The 19,482-nt window shown below is 38.2% G+C and overlaps 1 protein-coding gene across 3 annotated transcripts; it reads left to right on the forward strand.

Moving 5' to 3' along the window:
* Positions 1-43: 43 nt before the first annotated feature.
* kif1ab (kinesin family member 1Ab) lies at positions 44-19,482 on the forward strand (the record flags this gene model as incomplete). Of its 3 annotated transcripts, XM_079244419.1 has the most annotated exons (48): positions 44-149; positions 2,388-2,461; positions 2,724-2,903; positions 3,051-3,119; positions 3,293-3,471; positions 3,576-3,687; positions 3,834-3,911; positions 4,071-4,136; positions 4,234-4,251; positions 4,372-4,450; positions 4,573-4,651; positions 5,032-5,174; positions 5,293-5,331; positions 6,673-6,872; positions 6,974-7,053; positions 8,331-8,406; positions 8,815-8,894; positions 8,980-9,086; positions 9,334-9,417; positions 9,700-9,880; positions 10,063-10,135; positions 10,220-10,310; positions 10,418-10,566; positions 10,916-11,094; positions 11,350-11,487; positions 11,580-11,698; positions 11,822-11,907; positions 12,050-12,185; positions 12,373-12,556; positions 12,723-12,813; positions 12,980-13,098; positions 13,199-13,254; positions 13,696-13,804; positions 13,932-13,998; positions 14,125-14,209; positions 14,297-14,402; positions 14,714-14,737; positions 14,897-15,011; positions 15,123-15,256; positions 15,374-15,435; positions 15,522-15,667; positions 16,031-16,219; positions 16,332-16,403; positions 17,113-17,222; positions 17,481-17,600; positions 18,414-18,606; positions 18,694-18,812; positions 18,890-19,482. In XM_079244419.1, 48 exons carry the CDS (start codon positions 44-46, stop codon positions 18,945-18,947), a joined length of 5,160 nt encoding a protein of 1,719 aa, XP_079100545.1. In that variant the 3' UTR covers positions 18,948-19,482. The 3 variants fall into 3 exon arrangements, with proteins under 3 accessions (XP_079100545.1, XP_079100547.1, XP_079100546.1); XM_079244421.1 differs by lacking the exon at positions 5,293-5,331; XM_079244420.1 differs by lacking the exon at positions 5,293-5,331 and having other exon boundaries at positions 17,113-17,220; positions 17,455-17,600.

The raw sequence follows: 19,482 nt of genomic DNA on the forward strand, positions 1-19,482 counted from the left end.
GATCTCCAGCTCTTCTGCTCATTCACACACCAACCCATACAACATGGCGGGGGCTTCAGTAAAGGTGGCGGTGAGGGTCCGTCCCTTCAACTCCAGGGAGATTGGGAAAGAAAGCAAGTGCATCATCCAGATGTCAGGAAACACTACGAGTGAGTTTGACCTCAGCTTGTTGAATGACTTCTGAACATTTACATCCTGTTTTTACATGGCTACCAGAACCAGACTTACTTATGAGGACTACATCATTATTAAAATTGTGTTGGTATATTTTTCAAAGTCCAGTTAAAACCAGTTTCTGTAAAATAAAAAATAAAAAAAAGTCCAACTGTTCCATAGAGGTAACTTAAAGTGCCTTTATCTTAAATAGCTTTAGGTAGCTTCTTTTACGATGCTTTAGCTTCAGTAACAAATTCATTTTGTTCAGTTTAATTTTTTTAGTTTAAAAAAAAAAAAAAATCATACAGGTAAAATTACCTGGTGCTTAATTTAAAAAATCCCCATCAAGTTGTGGAGGTTCAGTTGTCTTGTAGTAAAGCCAATCGCAGTTCAAAACATGACATGAAACAGAGTTTTAAATCTCTTATTATTGATAGGAAGACTTAACTTTTTCATTGAGTCAGGAAACATGTTTACATATATATTCAGGTGTTGTCATTGTGGGAAAAGTGGATGTGCAATTAGGATATACACAAAAGATTTAGATTTTTTCAAAATGATTTTTAATTGCTAAATACTTTCTAATGTTTTCACAACATGTCTGTAATAAAAAGGACTTTGGGCTGAAAGTAACACCTTATTTTTAAAGCTGATTGTATGATTTATCATGCTTCAGTGCTTTAATAGTTTACAATGTAAAATATTTTTCATTAGAAATGCAGTGAAAGACATAAGAACACACTCAAAGTACTGATATGCAATAAATTCCAGAAAGAAAAACATTAATAAAACAGTAATGCTCATACATCAATGCAATGTCAATTTAGCTCGAATGGTAATTATTTATCTTGTTAGTGATTGAATTGGAAGAAAATATTTTTACCTATGTTTTTTCAAGGCCATGAAAATTTGAAAAAAATACTTGGGGGGAAAAAAAGCTGTCAGCTATCTTCTCAACTCAGTAACAACATCTTTCTCTGAATGATTAAGAAAGTTTGATTCACTGTTGATGAGGATATAACTTCATTCCCCACATTTTAAAATAACACTTGACAGAGTAAAACCTGCGAAATCCGTGGTGCTCTTCTGTTGTTTTGATCATACATGTCTGGCCTACACTGAGACAGTTTGAACATTTCCTCTTAATTATTTGTCTCGTAGGCAGCTTTGCCCTGCAGCTACGTAATGGTGGGCAGGGAGGCCTGCAATGTCTCTGCAGCTGGAGAAATAAACAAAAGTTCCATTGAGGGCTGAAGCCAATACGTGTGTGTAGGATCAAGCAATCGCTTGAGGACCAAAAAGGCTTCGTTGTTCTGGTTAAATCCAGACTTAGCCATTTTGACAGACAGCTTAGTGCTGGTTTTATCTCAAGTTGTTACGGACATTTGGTTCAAATAACTGTCAAAGTCATATCTTAGTATTGTCTTTTGTTTACAAATCCTAAAAGTCATTTGATCTCAGTTATTTGTAACTCGTAACTAAAGTTTTGCAGTCGTGACTGGCACAGAACAAGAACACTTAATTGAATTGATCATGAAGATGTTGAGATTTAGGTCTTTTGCTAAATCTGTTCATTTATTTTTTTTAAATATATTTGTTTGTGTTGTAATCTACTTCATTCTTGTATTTGCCTCTCACATATCAAGGTATTAGTTTATTTACATTGCAAAAGTGCCAAAAAACCCTGTGTGAAAATTACTTTATTGTCAAGGTTGGCAATTAACACAAAAACAAAGAAACCAAAATAAGACAGTAAAAAGAAACAAGTAAATAAAATAAAAAAGTATAAATGTGGAATATTTTTTTTTACATTAAAATCAAAGTTTACAATCAGTGAAAGTTGTGCTACAATGATTTGCATTAGCTTTTTTTCTTTGATAAAGAATAATCCAGCATTTCCTAAAGGAAACATGAAGGAATGACTGAAGCACCCCCGTCAATGTTTTTAAGCTACTCTGACTCCCTCACGCATGTAACCTTGACCTGGAATACATGTTTGTTTTTTTGGACTGTAGCTGCTTGGTGTCTTGCGTAAGCGTCCTGCTTTCACAGACACTGTTACAGAGAGGAGCAGAGAGAGGGAAAGTACTACTTCAGTGCAATAAAAGGAGACCAGGATGTGCAAATACAAAACAATTCACTCAGTGTTCATGTGTCAATAAATGCAGCTTTTGGGAGCGTCTCAGTTTTTCACACCCTTAACTTACATCTTTTGTTTGTTTTTTTTTTAGCTATCCTGAACCCAAAGCAGCCAAAAGAAAACAAGAGCTTCAACTTTGACTTTTCTTACTGGTCACACACCACGGTGAGTCTCAAGGCTCTCAGCAAATAAAACTATGTTATTAATCGATATCATTATTGACAAGTAATCAATGATTTGCTTTAAACTTATTTAACTGTCCCGCGACCCTGAATTGGAATAAGCGGTTCGGAAAATGAATGAATGAATGAATTATTCAACTGTATCAAAGTGATCAACATTTTCTCTCCTCGGCATGTGTGTGTTTTTGATGTCTGTATTCATGCAGTGCAGAATGATAATTTTTCCACTCTCACGGTCTCTGCAGCCTGAGGACATCAACTATGCATCCCAGATGCAGGTGTACAAGGACATTGGAGAGGAGATGCTGCTCCATGCCTTTGAAGGTTACAACGTGTGCATATTTGCATATGGTCAGACTGGAGCAGGCAAAAGTTACACCATGATGGGCCGGCAGGAAAAAGACCAGCAGGGTATCATTCCTCTGGTAAGGCTGAATACACCTCAGACCAACAATACAACAGGCTGTCTTAGAAAGCTGATTTATATGACTTAAACAAAGGTATAGGATTGATCTTTTTTGGTTGTGTTTTGAGTGATAAAGATGGTGACTGCTGTGTCTTTGTTCTACTAGCTATGTGAGGACCTTTTCACCAAGATCAATGACAGCAATAATGACAATAGCATGTCTTACTCTGTGGAGGTGAGTGAAAGAATTAAATAAAATGAATTAACTAAAATGGGAAATGTTACAAGGTCTAGTGATGTTATGTAATCATAAATTCAGAAACACACATTTGAGTCTGTCGTGGCTTTAGGTGTTCATGAAATACAGTCAGTAAGACATGAAACCTTTCTATGACTGCCTCCTCTCAGGTGAGTTACATGGAGATCTACTGTGAGCGTGTGCGCGACTTACTGAATCCCAAAAACAAGGGAAACCTGCGTGTCAGAGAACACCCGCTGCTGGGACCCTATGTGGAAGATCTGTCCAAACTGGCTGTCACCTCCTATAACGACATTCAGGATCTGATGGATTCTGGAAACAAGGCCAGGTAACCAAGGGGACAGCGAACCAGTGGAAGGAATGCAGACAGAGCAGTAGTTTGGTCTGTGCTTGGATGCATGAATGTGAATTTCTTTCCTTTTCCTCTTTAAGAACTGTGGCTGCCACCAACATGAACGAGACCAGCAGCCGTTCTCATGCTGTTTTCAACATCATCTTCACACAGAAGAAACACGACATGGAGACGGACAACACATCAGAAAAGGTTCTGCAACAAAGCCCAGCTCACTATCATGTTTACAAAACCTGAAATCTAAAAACATGAATGAAAAGAAACAGATACTCCACTTATGACATTACATGAACTGTGATAAATGTTAAATCCTTCGATCATTCATTCTGCATTTTTAGGTCAGTAAGATCAGTCTGGTGGACTTGGCTGGCAGTGAGAGGGCTGATTCAACTGGAGCCAAAGGAACCAGGCTGAAAGTAAGAGGATTTTACTGTCAACAGCTCTTAACAGTGTTTGTAAGACTAAGGCGGGGATTTATCTTCTAAGGTTTCAAAACAATCCTTAAATCTAAAATGTGCTCATGGATACACTGATGGCTGCATAAATGACTGACTTTAAGTCGCGTCCTTTTTCAGGAAGGAGCAAACATCAACAAATCTTTGACCACACTGGGGAAAGTTATTTCTGCTCTGGCTGAACTGGTAGGATTTTTACAGTTTACTCAACAGTTGTTGGCTTGAAATGCTCATGTGATAAAATTGAAATAACAAGCATTTGCTTTTCTCTTTCAACTCTTAGGACTCTGCACCAAACAAGGTTTGTGGGATTACTAACTGCATATAAATCACAGTTTTCTGCAGAAAGTAGAATTTATTGTGGCTTTAAAATGTAAAAATAATGTTTTATATTTACATATTTTCTTGTTTTTCTGCACAGAACAAGAAAAAGAAGAAGGTGGAGAGCTTCATTCCCTACAGGGATTCAGTTCTGACTTGGCTGCTGAGAGAGAACTTAGGTTTGCAAACACACACCTACCCCCCCCAAACGCACACACACACACACACACACACACAAACCTAAAACATCGGATATTTCATGTGTAAATTCACTTTCTATCAAAATGGACTTATGTTCTAGGTGGAAACTCTCGCACAGCCATGGTGGCCGCTCTCAGCCCTGCAGATATTAACTATGATGAAACCCTCAGTACTCTCCGGTGAGGAAAATGTCAAAAAATCTCTTTGTGAATGTTATCATCTTGAGTGGTTTGACCTGTTATGTATTTTTAGTGAAAATGATCCATTTACATTAAATACTTAAACTGATTTGTAGACTTTGACTCATGATTTTGGACCTTTTCCTTCTGGTATTTGCATATTAGTAGGGACAATGGATTATTTTTGTAACTATGAGGGACTTGTGCACTTTTTTTGAGCACAGACTTGCATCCAGCTTTACTTCTACAGTATTTTTTTGTTAGCTGTTGATACAGTATAATTATTACCTGATCAGGGTTGCTGTGGTGAGGTTGAAGAATTGTGAACTACAGTATGTAATTCAATGGCTTTAAAACCCTGATGGTCCTCATCCCTCCAGGTATGCTGATCGTGCCAAACAGATCCGCTGCAATGCTGTGATCAATGAGGACCCCAACAACCGCCTGGTGCGTGAGCTGAAAGAGGAGGTGGCTCGCCTCAAAGACCTACTTTATGCACAGGGACTGGGAGACATCATAGAAAGTGAGTGTCACACGTAAAAACACTAATCTTAGAATCTCTCACTTTGTCGAAGACAGAAGATTAACTTGAAATGAGGACTTCTCTCACACATGGTCTTTTTCTTTTTCTGTCCTATCAGTGTATCGCTGCGCTGGTCCCACAATCACTGGTTTGAAATGTGTGTTTAACTAGCAAGCCTGTGCTTTGCAACAAAAAGAAAAAAGAAATTCTCCTCCACAACCAAAGAGACCAAATTTATAATCTTAAAATAATGCTTTCTAAAGTCTGAGGATGGACAGATTTGAAAAAAATATATAGAAGATTTATTGATTATGTGGAGCAACATAAACACGTTGGAGTAATTTTTTCTCAAGCATTATCCCAAATTGCCTATTTTTTTTATTTTTCTTTCACTCATATTGCCTTGTGGCTCATAACTTTTTTTACTTCTCATAGAGTTGTTCTGACAACTCTTTATACTTTGCAACTTTATTGCAATGGCATGCAGGAATATAACTTTCTGTCAAAACATTTGTAATAAAAGACAACCTGACATCTAAATGCATGTTTAAGAACTCAGCCTGGCATAGCAACATGCAGACTGCAAAGCTGCCACATAGAGAAGCTTGTGGCTTCTTTAGGTTGTTCCAGTGCTTACGCAGCCAAAGTTGTTCTCATCCAATTAAATTTGAATAATTTTCATGATGATGACTGCATGAATGTCGTAGCCCCACAAAGTCAATTAGGATCTAAAAAAAAAAAAATCTCCTGTGATATCTACACGTTTACACAGTTCCTCCTTCCTTCTTTTTTTTTAATTTTGCAAACAAAAATAATTTGTTAACTCAAATATTTATATTTATAAGCTCAAATATTGAGCTTTAACTTCATGTCTATGGAGGATCTGTTCATAATGTACTTATTTAGCTGTTTACAAAAATAAAGATATTGAGAAGATATTTCCAGAAGTTTAGAGATTAAAACACCCAGCCAGGAGATGATATTTGAGATTACTGTGTCTACCCTGGTTCTCTGTGTGCTGCTCTTGTAATAAAAGCTATGAGTCAGATGCTTGGAGGGCTGTGCTGCTAGCAGCTATGCTACAAAACCAAAATTAAAACTATTTAAAAGCATTCAGTTATGTTTTTCACACACTCTGTATTAGGTCTGTATAGGTTTATCATATCATCACTTTGCTTGCAAGCTTGTTCATTGTGTCATTTAGTTTAGCGCCAGAAAAACAGCACCAGGCCTGTTTTGTGCTCTTTTGTCAGTTGCGTTTGCTCTCTGTTTGCAATGGCTTTAATAAGCAAAGTGCGTGCTTCTCCGATCCATTTTTGAGCTTCTCTTCTTTTTTTGTATTCCTCCCTGTTGGTCCCTTATTTTTTTTCTTTTTAAATCCATGTCTCTCCGTGTTTCTCTCAATCCCTGATGTCTCTCCTTGAATACCTGGCGTATGTTCCTTCCTTCCTTCCTTCCTTCCTCGTTCTCTTCCATGCACCGCCTCTCTCTCTGGCAGACCTGTGCGATTACAAAAACTTTGTCAATAATCGCCAGGCTGTCAATCAAAGGGGTGATCTCTCCACAGTGACCCACGCCATGACGGGAATGAGTCCCTCCCCCTCGCTCTCTGCTTTGTCCAGTCGTACCGGCTCCATCAGCAACCTTCATGATCGCATCTTCAGCCCTGCTAGCGAGGAAGCAATTGAAAGGCTGAAGGTATAACAGACAGGATGAGGGAAGAACAAAGCATAACGATATGATTCAAAAACTCTTGTCATTGTAGGCTGTTTTTAAATACGCCTTTCCTTCATCAACAGGAAACAGAGAAAATCATTGCTGAGTTGAATGAAACATGGGAAGAGAAGCTACGTCGCACTGAGGCCATTCGTATGGAAAGGTTAGTTTGAGTATTTGTGCGTTTTGGTGATCATCTGACCTTATCCTGTGTTTTTTTTTAGCACTGTTAACATCGGTTGTCATAGCAATTGGTTGAAAATTCTCCCCTAAATATAGACTATAAAAAAAAAAAAAACTATTGAACTGTGTCACTCTTTCAAGTTGATCACAGATTTGATTTAATATAAAATTTACAAAAAGTTAAGGACATTTTCATCCACTTCAGCTGTAGTTTTGGCATAGTTTTAAAAACAAAAATGGCAAAGTAAAGTATACTATAATTATATGTTAAACCAAAACAGTTCAGTTACTAAATACATTTGTATGCATTTAGTCATGAATTTGTTATTTTTTATAGCAACTAGAACTAAAACACAAAATCAGCCTCTGTTTTTTCAGCCTTAACTACATCTGTGAATATATGGTGTAAAATGCCTTTGTGCTGAAAACACTTTCTGAATTCAAATCTACAATAATGCTACCGTCAAAATTAGTCGCTCAGAGGCGATTACAGGGGTCTGTCAGATGCGCTAAATCCAATACAGAGCAAGAGTCTTGATAGAGTTCCCTGTTTTTAATTTACCCCCTTTGTTAAAGATTCACTTTTTTATACAGTTTTTTACTTTGAAATAGCAGAACTAGACTTATGTAAACTAAGCAGTCGATCAAGCAACAAACAACATGCCACAGACAGATACAGGTCATATTATTAAGGCAATCACTCAGCTCAGATACACACACACACACACACATACCTCTGGACACATTTCACCTTCTAGTGACAGACACAGAATATTTCCTTTTAAGTAATCCTATTTAACAAACGGCATTGTCAAAATTTCATGTAGCACATTTCATTTCATCTAAATTTACTGTTTTTATAAAAAAAACCCAAACAAGTAAACTATGAAGTCATGATAAAACATACATAAACACTTAGAGAATCTGCTAAACATAACTGTTTTATGACCACATCAACATGCTGAAGTTGGTATTTTGCAAAGTGTTATTGTGTGTTTCACTCATTATTTAGTTGTTCATTTTAAAACTAGTAAACTTCAATAATTTCTTTCTTACTGTAAATCTACCGTTAATGAAGATGACTTTTGTGATTCACACAGAAGACACTGAGAGTTTTACACTGATAGAAGCATCATCATTGGCAAAAAAAAACATCACTTAATAACTGCTAATCATATCACAACCATTTTTAATCCCAATAAATTTGTTGTTTATGAAAACATTGTTAATGACTCTATCTCTGCCTGATATCTGCAGAGAGGCCCTTCTGGCTGAGATGGGTGTTGCCATGAGAGAAGATGGAGGTACTGTGGGTGTTTTCTCCCCCAAAAAGGTAAAATGTTTATCTCAGTTGCGTAGCCCATGAAGATAATAAATCATAACAAATTTTATTTGATTTTATTTATAAAACACGTTTCATACAAAGAGCTACACAGAAATGCTTTATATAAGAAAAACAATTTGTGCTTGTTAAAAAATATATTTAGTAAAAATAAATACAAAGCTTTTGCACCAAAGTAAAAAGACAATAATTTAAAAATTCAAAGCTTACTGTGTTGTGTCACTCTTTGACACACAAACACACACACACACACACACACACACACACACACACACACGCACACACACACACTAACAAAGCGCATGTACACTCCTCCAACCCAATAGTCAATATTTGATTTCAGTTTTTCATAAATCTGTCACATCAACTCACACCAACACGACCATATCTCCCACTTAGACCCCTCATCTGGTGAACCTCAACGAGGACCCGCTGATGTCTGAGTGTCTGCTGTATTACATCAAGGATGGCATCACCAAGTGAGGGTTTAACAATTTCTTTTTCAGATTAAACTTTACTTACTTTGTAGTTTTTAATCATTTGAATGTTGCTGTTCCTTTTCAGGGTTGGCCGTGAAAATGCCAAGACTCGCCAAGACATTGTTCTCAGTGGCCATTTCATTAGAGATGAACACTGCACCTTCAGCAGCACCACTGGGCCCCAGGGAGAAGGTAAAGGCTAGATGGTCCTTCAAATTAATAGACTCTTATTAATTTCAATTCAACTTTTCAACTTTATTTGTATAGCGCCACTTCACAACAATGTTGTCACAGGGCACTTTACATACACGAATCAACATACACATCATTTCGAGCCAATTCATACATATCCTATAATAGAATTAATTTAATAATAATTTAATAATTTAAAATACTTTGTCTAATATTTTTGTGTTTATAAACCTTTTCTCTTGATCAGGATGTGTTGTCCTTGAGCCATGTGAGGGAGCAGAAACTTATGTCAATGGCAAGAGGGTGACCTCACCTATTGTTCTTCGTTCTGGTAAGAATAAATCCTCTTATTCATTAGAAGCATGTGTAGGAAGACTACTACTGTCCTTTGCAGAGTATACAAGATAAAACATATTGGCAGAAAAATTATGGAAAAAAAAACATTCATGTCAGTTTTCATTCTAAACCAAACTTGTCAATGGGGACGGTGATAAATTTAGACTTTTCTACAATTTAATCTCTGATGTAATTTTTTATCCTGCAGCAGCTTTAATATCATCTTTTATGGCATGATGGTTATTTGAAATTTCATGCTTTCATTTACATTTTTAAGGGAACCGTATTATCATGGGCAAGAGCCACGTGTTTCGCTTTAACGACCCAGAGCAGGCTCGCTTGGAGCGAGAAAGGACACCATGTGCGGAGACGCCTGTGGAGCCGGTGGACTGGGCGTTTGCTCAGAGGGAGCTGCTGGAGAAACAAGGCATTGATATGAAGCAAGAGATGGAGCAGAGGTGGGTGTTGAGGATTTTCTTTATTTATGAAGATGATTACGATTATAACATAAGATACATTATATTACATGGTTTTATTAGGTTACATCCAGTTTTGGGGCTATTTTGGTCATAGTTATGTGAATTATTTAGAATAAATTGTTACATAATTTGCTTGTATTAAGTAAATTCATGTTTTCCAGGCTTCAGGAACTTGAAGATCAGTATCGTAAAGAAAGAGAAGAAGCCAGTAACCTGCTTGAGCAACAGAGGCTTGTGAGTTAAAACAGTCATATACATGTCAGCTTTCAACGTGCTAAATCATCGCAAAGTGATAAAACAAACTACGTTCTCATTCAGGACTATGAGAGTAAACTAGAGGCCCTTCAAAGACAAGTGGACTCTCGGTACCTGGACTCACCCGAGGAAGAGGATGAGCCTGAGGAGGAAGGTGATACCATTACTTATTACTGTTAGAAAGTTACAAGATAGGCATCTCTGTGCTGGTGTTTATTTGTTGGAAGTTTTTTCTTATTTGTTTCCTGTATTTTTCTTCAGTGCCATGGACAAAGCGTGAGACTGAGCTGGCATTGTGGGCTTTCAGAAAATGGCGTTTCTACCAGTTCACTTCCCTTAGGGATCTGCTCTGGGGCAATGCTATCTTCCTCAAAGAGGCCAATGCTATTAGTGTGGAGCTCAAGAAGAAGGTTAGTTGTAATTATTGTAAAACATAAACTATTGTTCTACTGACAGTGTTTCCTAAAACATTACATCTAATGTTTGTATATTCTGACCTGCTTTACCTAAATTTGTCTGCATGTTGTCCCATGAATATTAACTTAAATTCAAATTCAGTATCATTTTATGCTTGTATATGAAGAACCTGCCACAATGCTCTGATCAGCTTATCAGCTAAATTAGCAAAATAACAGCATGGCTCTGCAGTAAAATAAAGAAAAAAATAGATTGATAATAGTGAGATGTGATCATAAAGATATTTAATAGAAGAATGTAAAGAAGAAAACACAATGTTAAAATGATGCTGTATCGTGACAGGTGCAGTTCCAGTTTGTCCTGTTGACAGACACTCTGTACTCTCCACTGCCGCCGGACCTTCTGCCACCCTGTGTGGCTAAAGAGCGGGAAAGACGACCTTTCCCTCGAACAATAGTCGCAGTTGAAGTACAAGATCAAAAGAATGGAGCCACACATTACTGGACACTGGAAAAACTGAGGTACTGAAGATTCAGTGATTAAAGCAGTAGGTTTATGGCTCAACACACTTCATGTGTATACGCTCAGTTATTTATCTGTAACATTATTTAATGTTTATTCAATGTTTATTCAAAGCAAGCAAAAGATAACATCTACGTTTGATAATCTCTTGTCATTTATGCTAACTTCATTAGTTTTTATTTCTAATTGAATAAAGCAGCACCTAGTGACCCTCAGATTGTTTTGTTTTTTTCTGTTTATGGTGGCACCTGTAGGCAGAGGCTGGACCTGATGAGAGAGATGTATGACCGTGCTGCAGAATTGCCCAGCAGTGCAGTGGAAGACTGTGACCACGCCCTGACAGGGGGCGACCCCTTCTATGACCGCTTCCCCTGGTTCCGACTGGTTGGCAGGCGAGTCCTGAAACTAAATTCTATTATGGTGTTGCTCAATAAATGCTTGTAGAACCAAAAACACCTGTAAATACATTGATTCCTTTCCTCAGGGCTTTTGTGTACCTGAGTAACCTACTGTACCCAGTGCCCCTGGTGCACCGCGTGGCCATCGTCAGTGAGAAGGGAGAAGTTAAGGGCTTCCTTAGAGTGGCTGTGCAGGCCATTTCTGGTACCTAATATTACTCATAGTCTCATAATAGCTGCTGAACATGTCATCATAGATGTTTTACATTTGTTTTAATGGAACTGGTTGCAAAGATCAAGTGCAACATCTTGTTTTGTCTCCATCTAGCTGATGAGGAGGCTCCTGATTATGGCTCTGGGGTGAGGCAGTCAGGCACTGCCAAGATCTCCTTTGAAGACAAACAATTTGAGAAGGTATTTGTACACAGTTATCACTGATCTTTCTCTAAATAAGTCCTGCACTTCAAATTAATGTCAGATGTAGAAAATTAAAGAAGAGGATTGGAGTCACATGTTTCTGTAAAAATGTGGCATACCTGATATTGCAATGTTGTAGTTCCAGACTGAGTCGTGTCAAGGTGGTTTGCCACACTCCAACACCTCCCAGGAAGATCTGCGGATTGTGGAGGGAGAGGGACAAACTGTTGAGATTGGAATCTCAGCAGATGAAGTCAATAACAATACCTGTGCAGGTGAGAGGAACCGTGAACAGGATCCACTTAGACTAGACTGCATAATGTGCCTTTGAACAATTTTTTTTCATTGGTTACATAGCTCTCTATTTCCACACTGCATATAGCTCAAGGCAGGCCCATCTGCTGTAATAAACTTGTTTAAATATAAATATTATTGCACATCTATTCCTTTTGTGCCATGCAGCCACGCTGGAGGTTCCTCGCAGCCCGGTGAAGAGTTTAGGTCTTGGTCTGGACCTTCCACTGGAGCTATCCCCAGAGAAAGCTCTTTCCCACCTGAAGATTGGCAGCACCTTCACATTCAGAGTCACAGTCCTACAGGTTTCCAGCATCTCAGCAGAATACGCCGACATCTTCTGTCAGTTTAAGTAAGTCGATAAGCATCAGAAAATTACATTATATTTTATGGATGGTTTGAATGTCTTTTATACTCCTTACAGTTCTTATTGAATGCCTCTGGCAATTTCTACTTCTGTGGATGACTGACACAACCAACAAACGTGGCTCACATTATATAAATGTGACTTTTTTCAGCTTCATTCACCGCCATGATGAAGCTTTTTCCACCGAGCCTCTGAAGAACACTGGCAGAGGACCTCCGCTGGGCTTCTATCATGTACAAAATGTGAGCAGTAAACAATTATGTGTTATTATGAAATAATATGACTGAACACTTCTACTGCAGACTTTACTCACCATACAAGGTCTTCTCTTTCATGTTTGAAGGTGATTTCCTGTCTTTACAAAGTCTGAATTGCGTTTGAATTTTTTTTTTTTTTTTCTTCTGTTAGATAACCGTTGAGGTGACCAAGTCCTTCACAGAGTACATAAAGACTCAGCCCATTGTCTTTGAAGTGTTCGGACACTATCAGAAACAGCCTTTCCCCCAACTCTGTAAAGATTTGATCAGGTCTGAGAGGATTTGAGTTTTCACTTTTTAAAGCTTATTACAAGTCATGGTTTGATGTGTCTTTTTATGTTTTTTTATTTATTTATTTTTTATTTTGTAGCCCACTCAGGCCCTCCAGGAGGCAGTTCCCACGGGTGATGCCATTATCCAAACCAGGTTAGCAATCACAAGCATTAAAGTACAAGTAACATACGCACTGACGTACAGCTTACAGATCTTTAAACTTCTCAGCTTTTTGACTGATTTCAGAGCCTAAATTGTCATTTATTATAAATTTTGATCTGACTGTTGATGAACCTGTAACTAACGATATGTAACAGTTACACACTGTTAGTCAAATATGCAGTTGTTAAGAATCCATTTTCATGGCGCAAAAATCTCAACAACCAATGAATCTTCAGGATTTTTTTTTTTTTTTTCAATTGTTCATTCAGTTTATTGTTTAGTCCAGAGATATTCAGTTCTGGTCCAGTGGCATTTATTACTTTTACTTAAATATAGTTTAATTGGTTTTCACTATCAGCAGCAACTTATTTTAGTTTTGCTTGGTCTACATTCCTTTATTCACACATGTGATTTTCCCTTGGTCTGTTTTAGTGCCAGCCACCAAGCTGAACACACTGACTCGCTCCACTGCAGGACCTTGTTATGCTAAATACGACCTCATGGCCTTCTTTGAGATCTGCGAGCTCGAGGCTAATGGAGAGTGAGTACAATCTAATTATGCTGCTACCAGATTACCATAAAAGTAACACGATATGACAACAGTAAGTGCATACAGAAGGATATCAGGAGCAAAGTGAAAGTGGAAAATGTTGATTATTTCTCTGCAGCTACATCCCAGCTGTTGTTGACCACAGAGGTGGGATGCCATGCCACGGGACATTCCTCTTACATCAGGTCTGACTATATTTCTACATACTGCCATCATTTATCCAGTTGTTTATATGATAGTTGTTTATATACGATGTTCTCTTCTTGACTGAGACAAACACATTCACTTCCCATCCTCTGGTGACTCTGCAGGGTATTCAGAGAAGGATCACAGTTACAATCGCTCACGAAACAGGAAATGATATTGAGTGGAAAGAGGTCAAGGAGCTTGTTATTGGTTAGTAGCATCTCTGCTAATGTTACTCAGAAATGAAAAGAAATTCCTTTAAAAAAAGTCCAGAATTTATCACAAATGTCCCTACAGGTCGGATTCGAAACACTCCGGAGGCCGATGAGACTATCATAGATCCCAACATACTTTCCCTCAACATCTTGTCCTCGGGATACTTCTGGCCAAAACATGATGACAAGTATGATTTTTCCTCTGATTTTACATTTCCGAACCAACTTTTTGTTATTCTGATTTTATTGATTTGATATTCAAATAACACCTTCCTGCTTTTATTTGACTCACCTGCTTTGCATCAGGACATTACAGTTTCCAGTATTTATTTCCTTAAAATATTATTCATGTGTTTTTTACAGTCCAGCACCACATTTAAAGCGTTTTTCAGTTTGCATGTGAATCTGCTTTGTTTACAGACCTCAAACTTTTAACAGCTGCAGTTAAAAGTTTCTAATTCATAACTTGTTTCTCTTTTTTTTCCTTTATAAATGGCAGCGTCTCCTTGGGAGTTGACCATAGGTATAGTTTCTATAGTTTCTTTAATTTAATTTATCTATTTTATTTTGTATACTTTTGTATTCTTATTTTTGATAACAAACTGGGCTTGAATGCTTTTCATTGAGCTATATTTCTAGCAATTGCACCTGTATACATTATACATTGTTTTTCTCATCCTAGAACCTTCTACCGGTTCGAGGCGGCATGGGACAGCTCCATGCACAACTCTCTGCTTCTAAACAGAGTCACTCCATACGGGGAGAAGATCTATATTACCCTTTCTGCTTATCTAGAGGTACATATGTGGGAAGAAATATTCATGAAATCATAGCAGGATGGCACCTTTGTAGCCAGATATTTGACACCTATCATTGTGTTTTTCAATGGTTCTTCATGTTGTGACCAGATGGAGAACTGCACCCAGCCGACAGTCATCACCAAAGATTTCTGCATGGTGTTTTACTCACGTGACACAAAGCTGCCAGCTTCCCGCTCCATCAGAAATCTCTTCAGCACTGGCTGCCTCCGGCCATCAGAAAGGTAGATATGCATGGATACACACATTCTGAACTAATTATTTCTACATAAAAGACAGGATCTTTATTTAAATGAGAAATTACTTCTTAACAGCAGCAATAATGTCCTTCTCTCTTTCAGTAACCGTGTGACAGGAGTTTATGAACTCACTCTTTGCCATGTTGCAGACAACGGAAGTCCAGGTGATCGAAAATATCCATAAAAACTCATTAAACTCATTTGTGTTTTGATGTATCTAAAGCTCAAACTGTTTATTGCTCTTTATCAGGCATGCAGCGTCGTCGCAGGCGTGTGCTCGACACCTCTGTGGCGTATGTGCGAGGAGAGGAAAACCTGGCTGGATGGAGGCCTCGCAGTGACAGCCTCATTCTTGATCACCAGTGGGAACTGGAGAAACTCAGTTTACTGCAGGAGGTTAGTTTATTGCACCAAGGAGGTTGTAAACACTGCTGTGACACAGAAAGAAATTATATGAAATCAGAAGCAACCTAAAGCTTTTTCAGTAAGACGTGTGATATTCTGTTGGCATGGTGGAGAAATGTATCTGTTGCGACAATGTTGCTGTTTTTTTGGTGTATATATCACACAGATTTCTTTCTTTTTTGTATATAGGCTGCCTTTATTTATGTAAATTATTTACTTTATTAAGTACTATACCCCTTCATACTTTAATGTCTTTTTAAGCATGCACACCACTGTCCTTCATTTCCTGAAGTGTTTGTTTAGATTTGTTTTGAGATCATGTTTAGTGAGTTAAAATGTGCTTTGGTTGTTAAGGTGGAGAAGACGAGACATTACCTGCTGCTGAGGGAGAAGCTTGAGGCGACTCTGCAGGCTGGACAGGAGGCGCTGTACAAGAGCAGTAACATTAGCGACTTTGCTAAAAGCCCTGTCCTCAGCCACAGTGCGGACATTGCCCCCACCCCTGACAGCCCCAGCCAGAGGCAGAGGGAGCTGGCTGCGAAGGTGACTGCTGGTGTCTGAGGCCTTTGTACTGACTTTACTCCTTTTTTTGCTTTGATTGGACACAAGTTCAATTTCTGTTTTTTTTGTTTTTTTTTTACTGTCCTCTTTCCAGTGTCTGCGTCTGCTGATGCACACCTTCAACAGAGAGTACAGCCAGGTGAGCAGCAGTGCCAGTGAGAGCAAGGTGAGCCCCAGCCCAGGCCCTCTAACCCGGCCCATAAATCCCTCTGAACCTAATGTTTACCTTCACTGAATATCTCAGACCTGCATTCCCCTTTTCTTACACAGCTATCTGTGACCTAAATATTGCAGTAGAGATTTTTCCCTTATTTCCCCCATAACCTTACCTTATACCAATTATTTTCATAATACCTAAATCTCCTAAAACATTTTGTCCTGACATATTAGTGCCCAGCAGACCTGAGTGAAATTTTATTCTCAGGTACCTCCTAGTTTGTTTCAAGCTGCTGAATGAAATATGTATGCTGGATTTCCTTCAGAATATTATTGACTCAGGTTGATAACCTACCTTCTATAAGCCACAATTCACAAGTTATTCCTCATGATTAAGTATCCCCCCCTTCTTTTCCTGACCTAATTTCTCACTGCCCCTCCTCTTTAGAAAGTGCAAAGCCTCCACTAACATAATAACTCTGCATGTCCTATTTACTCTGCTAATCAGCGAGGGGCTCTCAGAGAGATTGAGTGTCGGTTCTGCAGTACATTACTGGAAAATGACAAACTTCTGATTGAGTTGTTTTCTGAATGCATGTTTGTGTTGTCCTTGCTTAATTGTTGCTGGTATGTTTTGTTTGTATCTGTATTTGTCTGTCTTGTGTTGTATGTCCCTGTTACTTCTGTTGCTCTGCGTGTGTGTGCATGGGTGTGTTCAGCTTTCTGAGATGTCAGCATCCCTCATGAGAGAATCATCCTCTTCGGGACTGAGCACGCTCACTCCTTCCTCTACCTGCCCCTCACTGGTTGATGGACATTATGACATGAGGTGAATAAATAATTCCCATTTTATCTTAACTGCATCAGTAAATACATCTTTTTTGCATTTTTGAGCAGTTATTCATAATTTAGTTCTAGTTTAAAGGTTTTTTTTTTTTAATTTAAAAAAAAAAAATCTTAATTCATAACATACTGTATATATGAATAAACAGTGTACTATAATATACTGGGTACTCTTAAATGAACATTTGAAAACTGCAATTTTACCTTACTGACTACAGAAAATGCTGTATTTTTTGTTGTGTAGGCTCACTGATCCTAGTTCTGGAGCATCCACACCAGACCTGGACCCATACAGTCCTGTGGACAGAAAGAAAACTCTCAAAGGATGCACCTTTGTTCCTGATATACAGGAGATTCGTGTCAGGTCAGAAAACACAAAATATTTCACTTTGGATGACTGTAAAAGTGTTTAGATGCAATTATTTAAAACAAAATTTAGCACAGTGTTTATGGAAAGTCATTCTCTTACCAGTATGACAACAGACAGGAATTCTGACTGAGGAATAACACTGAAAGCTACTTAACACTGAAGATCTCAAAGAACTCTATTCTTTCTTATATTAGTTTTGAAAAAATAAAAATAAAAGTTTTTGTACTTTTCTATTTTTTTAAAGTTATTTTTAGATTCCTGTTAGTATTTTAGGATCAGACTAACTGAATTTAAGATGAATTTTGAGTTGCAGTGCATCAGCTTCAGGATACAAGGTGTAAAATTCACAACACTAAAGATCTGGACAAATCTCTTAGTCAGGGAGTTAAATCATCCAGATTCAACCTGAGAGAGCTCTGACTGCCATCTACTGTTGGTGGTTTCTACGACATCTAAATAATAAATTACTATTTAACATGTATTAGGGACAGTGACTTGTGTTTTAAAGTAGCAATGCATTGATTGACAAACTCATTAAATAATTTTCTGATATTGAAGTGGGAATAAAGGAAAATCTAACTTCAGATCTGATTTTCTCTGCATGTTGGTTATCACCATTTTCAGATTATACATTTTTTAGTTCAGGTAATACTTTCTGGAGGTATTAGACTTTAACCATTCCTCTTTTTTTCATTTGTTGCTCCAAAACACGCTGCACAATTCCCTAGAGAATAATCCCCAAAGTTCCATTTGCCCTCTGGGAGCAAGCTTTTGTTCTAAGACATATATTTATTTCATTAAATTCAGCCCCATTGTGTCAAAGAAAGGCTACCTGCACTTCCTTGAACCCCACACCAGCGGCTGGGTGAGGCGTTACGTGGTGGTACGCAGGCCCTATGTGTACCTGTACCGCAGTGAGCGGGATAGTGTTGAGAGAGCTGTCATCAACCTGTCATCTGCTAAGGTGGAATACAGTGAAGACAAGCAAACATTACTGCGGGTATGAACAAACATCAGTGTAAAAGTGAAACTTCTAGCTCAATATCTGCATAGAGTTTGGTGACATCTGAGTATTTTGTGCTCACAGACTCCAAACACGTTTGCTGTGTGCACTGAGCATCGTGGGATACTGCTGCAGGCCACCAATGACAAAGAGATGCACGACTGGCTGTATGCTTTTAACCCTCTGTTGGCTGGTACTATCAGGTGGGTGGCAGAGGAAAAAAATGTACTGCTTTTTTTATGCTATGGGTCCATTTCACAAATATGTGCTCTCCTTTCAGGTCAAAGCTTTCCAGACGAAAGTCAGTCCAGTCGGTCCCGTCTCCTCAGAGGATGTGAGAGGTGAACCAGTCTGGTGGAAAACAACAAATAAACAATCCAATCTAAAAGCTCAGCTCAGCCTCCTGCTCTGATGAACAAAAACCATATTAACAAACATATTCTTCCATGTGATGACCGCCCCAACTGCTCTTTTGAAAATCCGCCAAAACCCATCCATTGTCTGTTTTTGCAGTCAACTTGTCAAACCCTGCATGGTGTGCTCCCTTCTGACCTGTAGATGAATTCATTGGAAAAACCAACCATCTAATCCCGTTAGTTAACTTCCTTCTGCTGGGCATTGGGACTAGTTCTGATTAGTTTTCATATAAAAGTAGGAATCATCTGTGAGGCTACTAGTTTCCTGTAAGAAAACAGTATGTGGCCTGACCCTTGTTTATGTATCATCACTGAAAAAGACAAAAAATAGAAAAAACAAAGCAGTAGTAAACCAAACACTAACCATTAATTGCATCAAGAAAAGGACAAAGGAAAAAAACATTTAACTGGATGTTTCTCTACACAGATCTGTGTTACGTACAGGTATGACAGCTCC

Source organism: Telmatherina bonti (genome assembly GCF_933228915.1).
Source record: "Telmatherina bonti genome assembly, chromosome: 7".
Classification (NCBI taxonomy): domain Eukaryota; kingdom Metazoa; phylum Chordata; class Actinopteri; order Atheriniformes; family Telmatherinidae; genus Telmatherina; species Telmatherina bonti.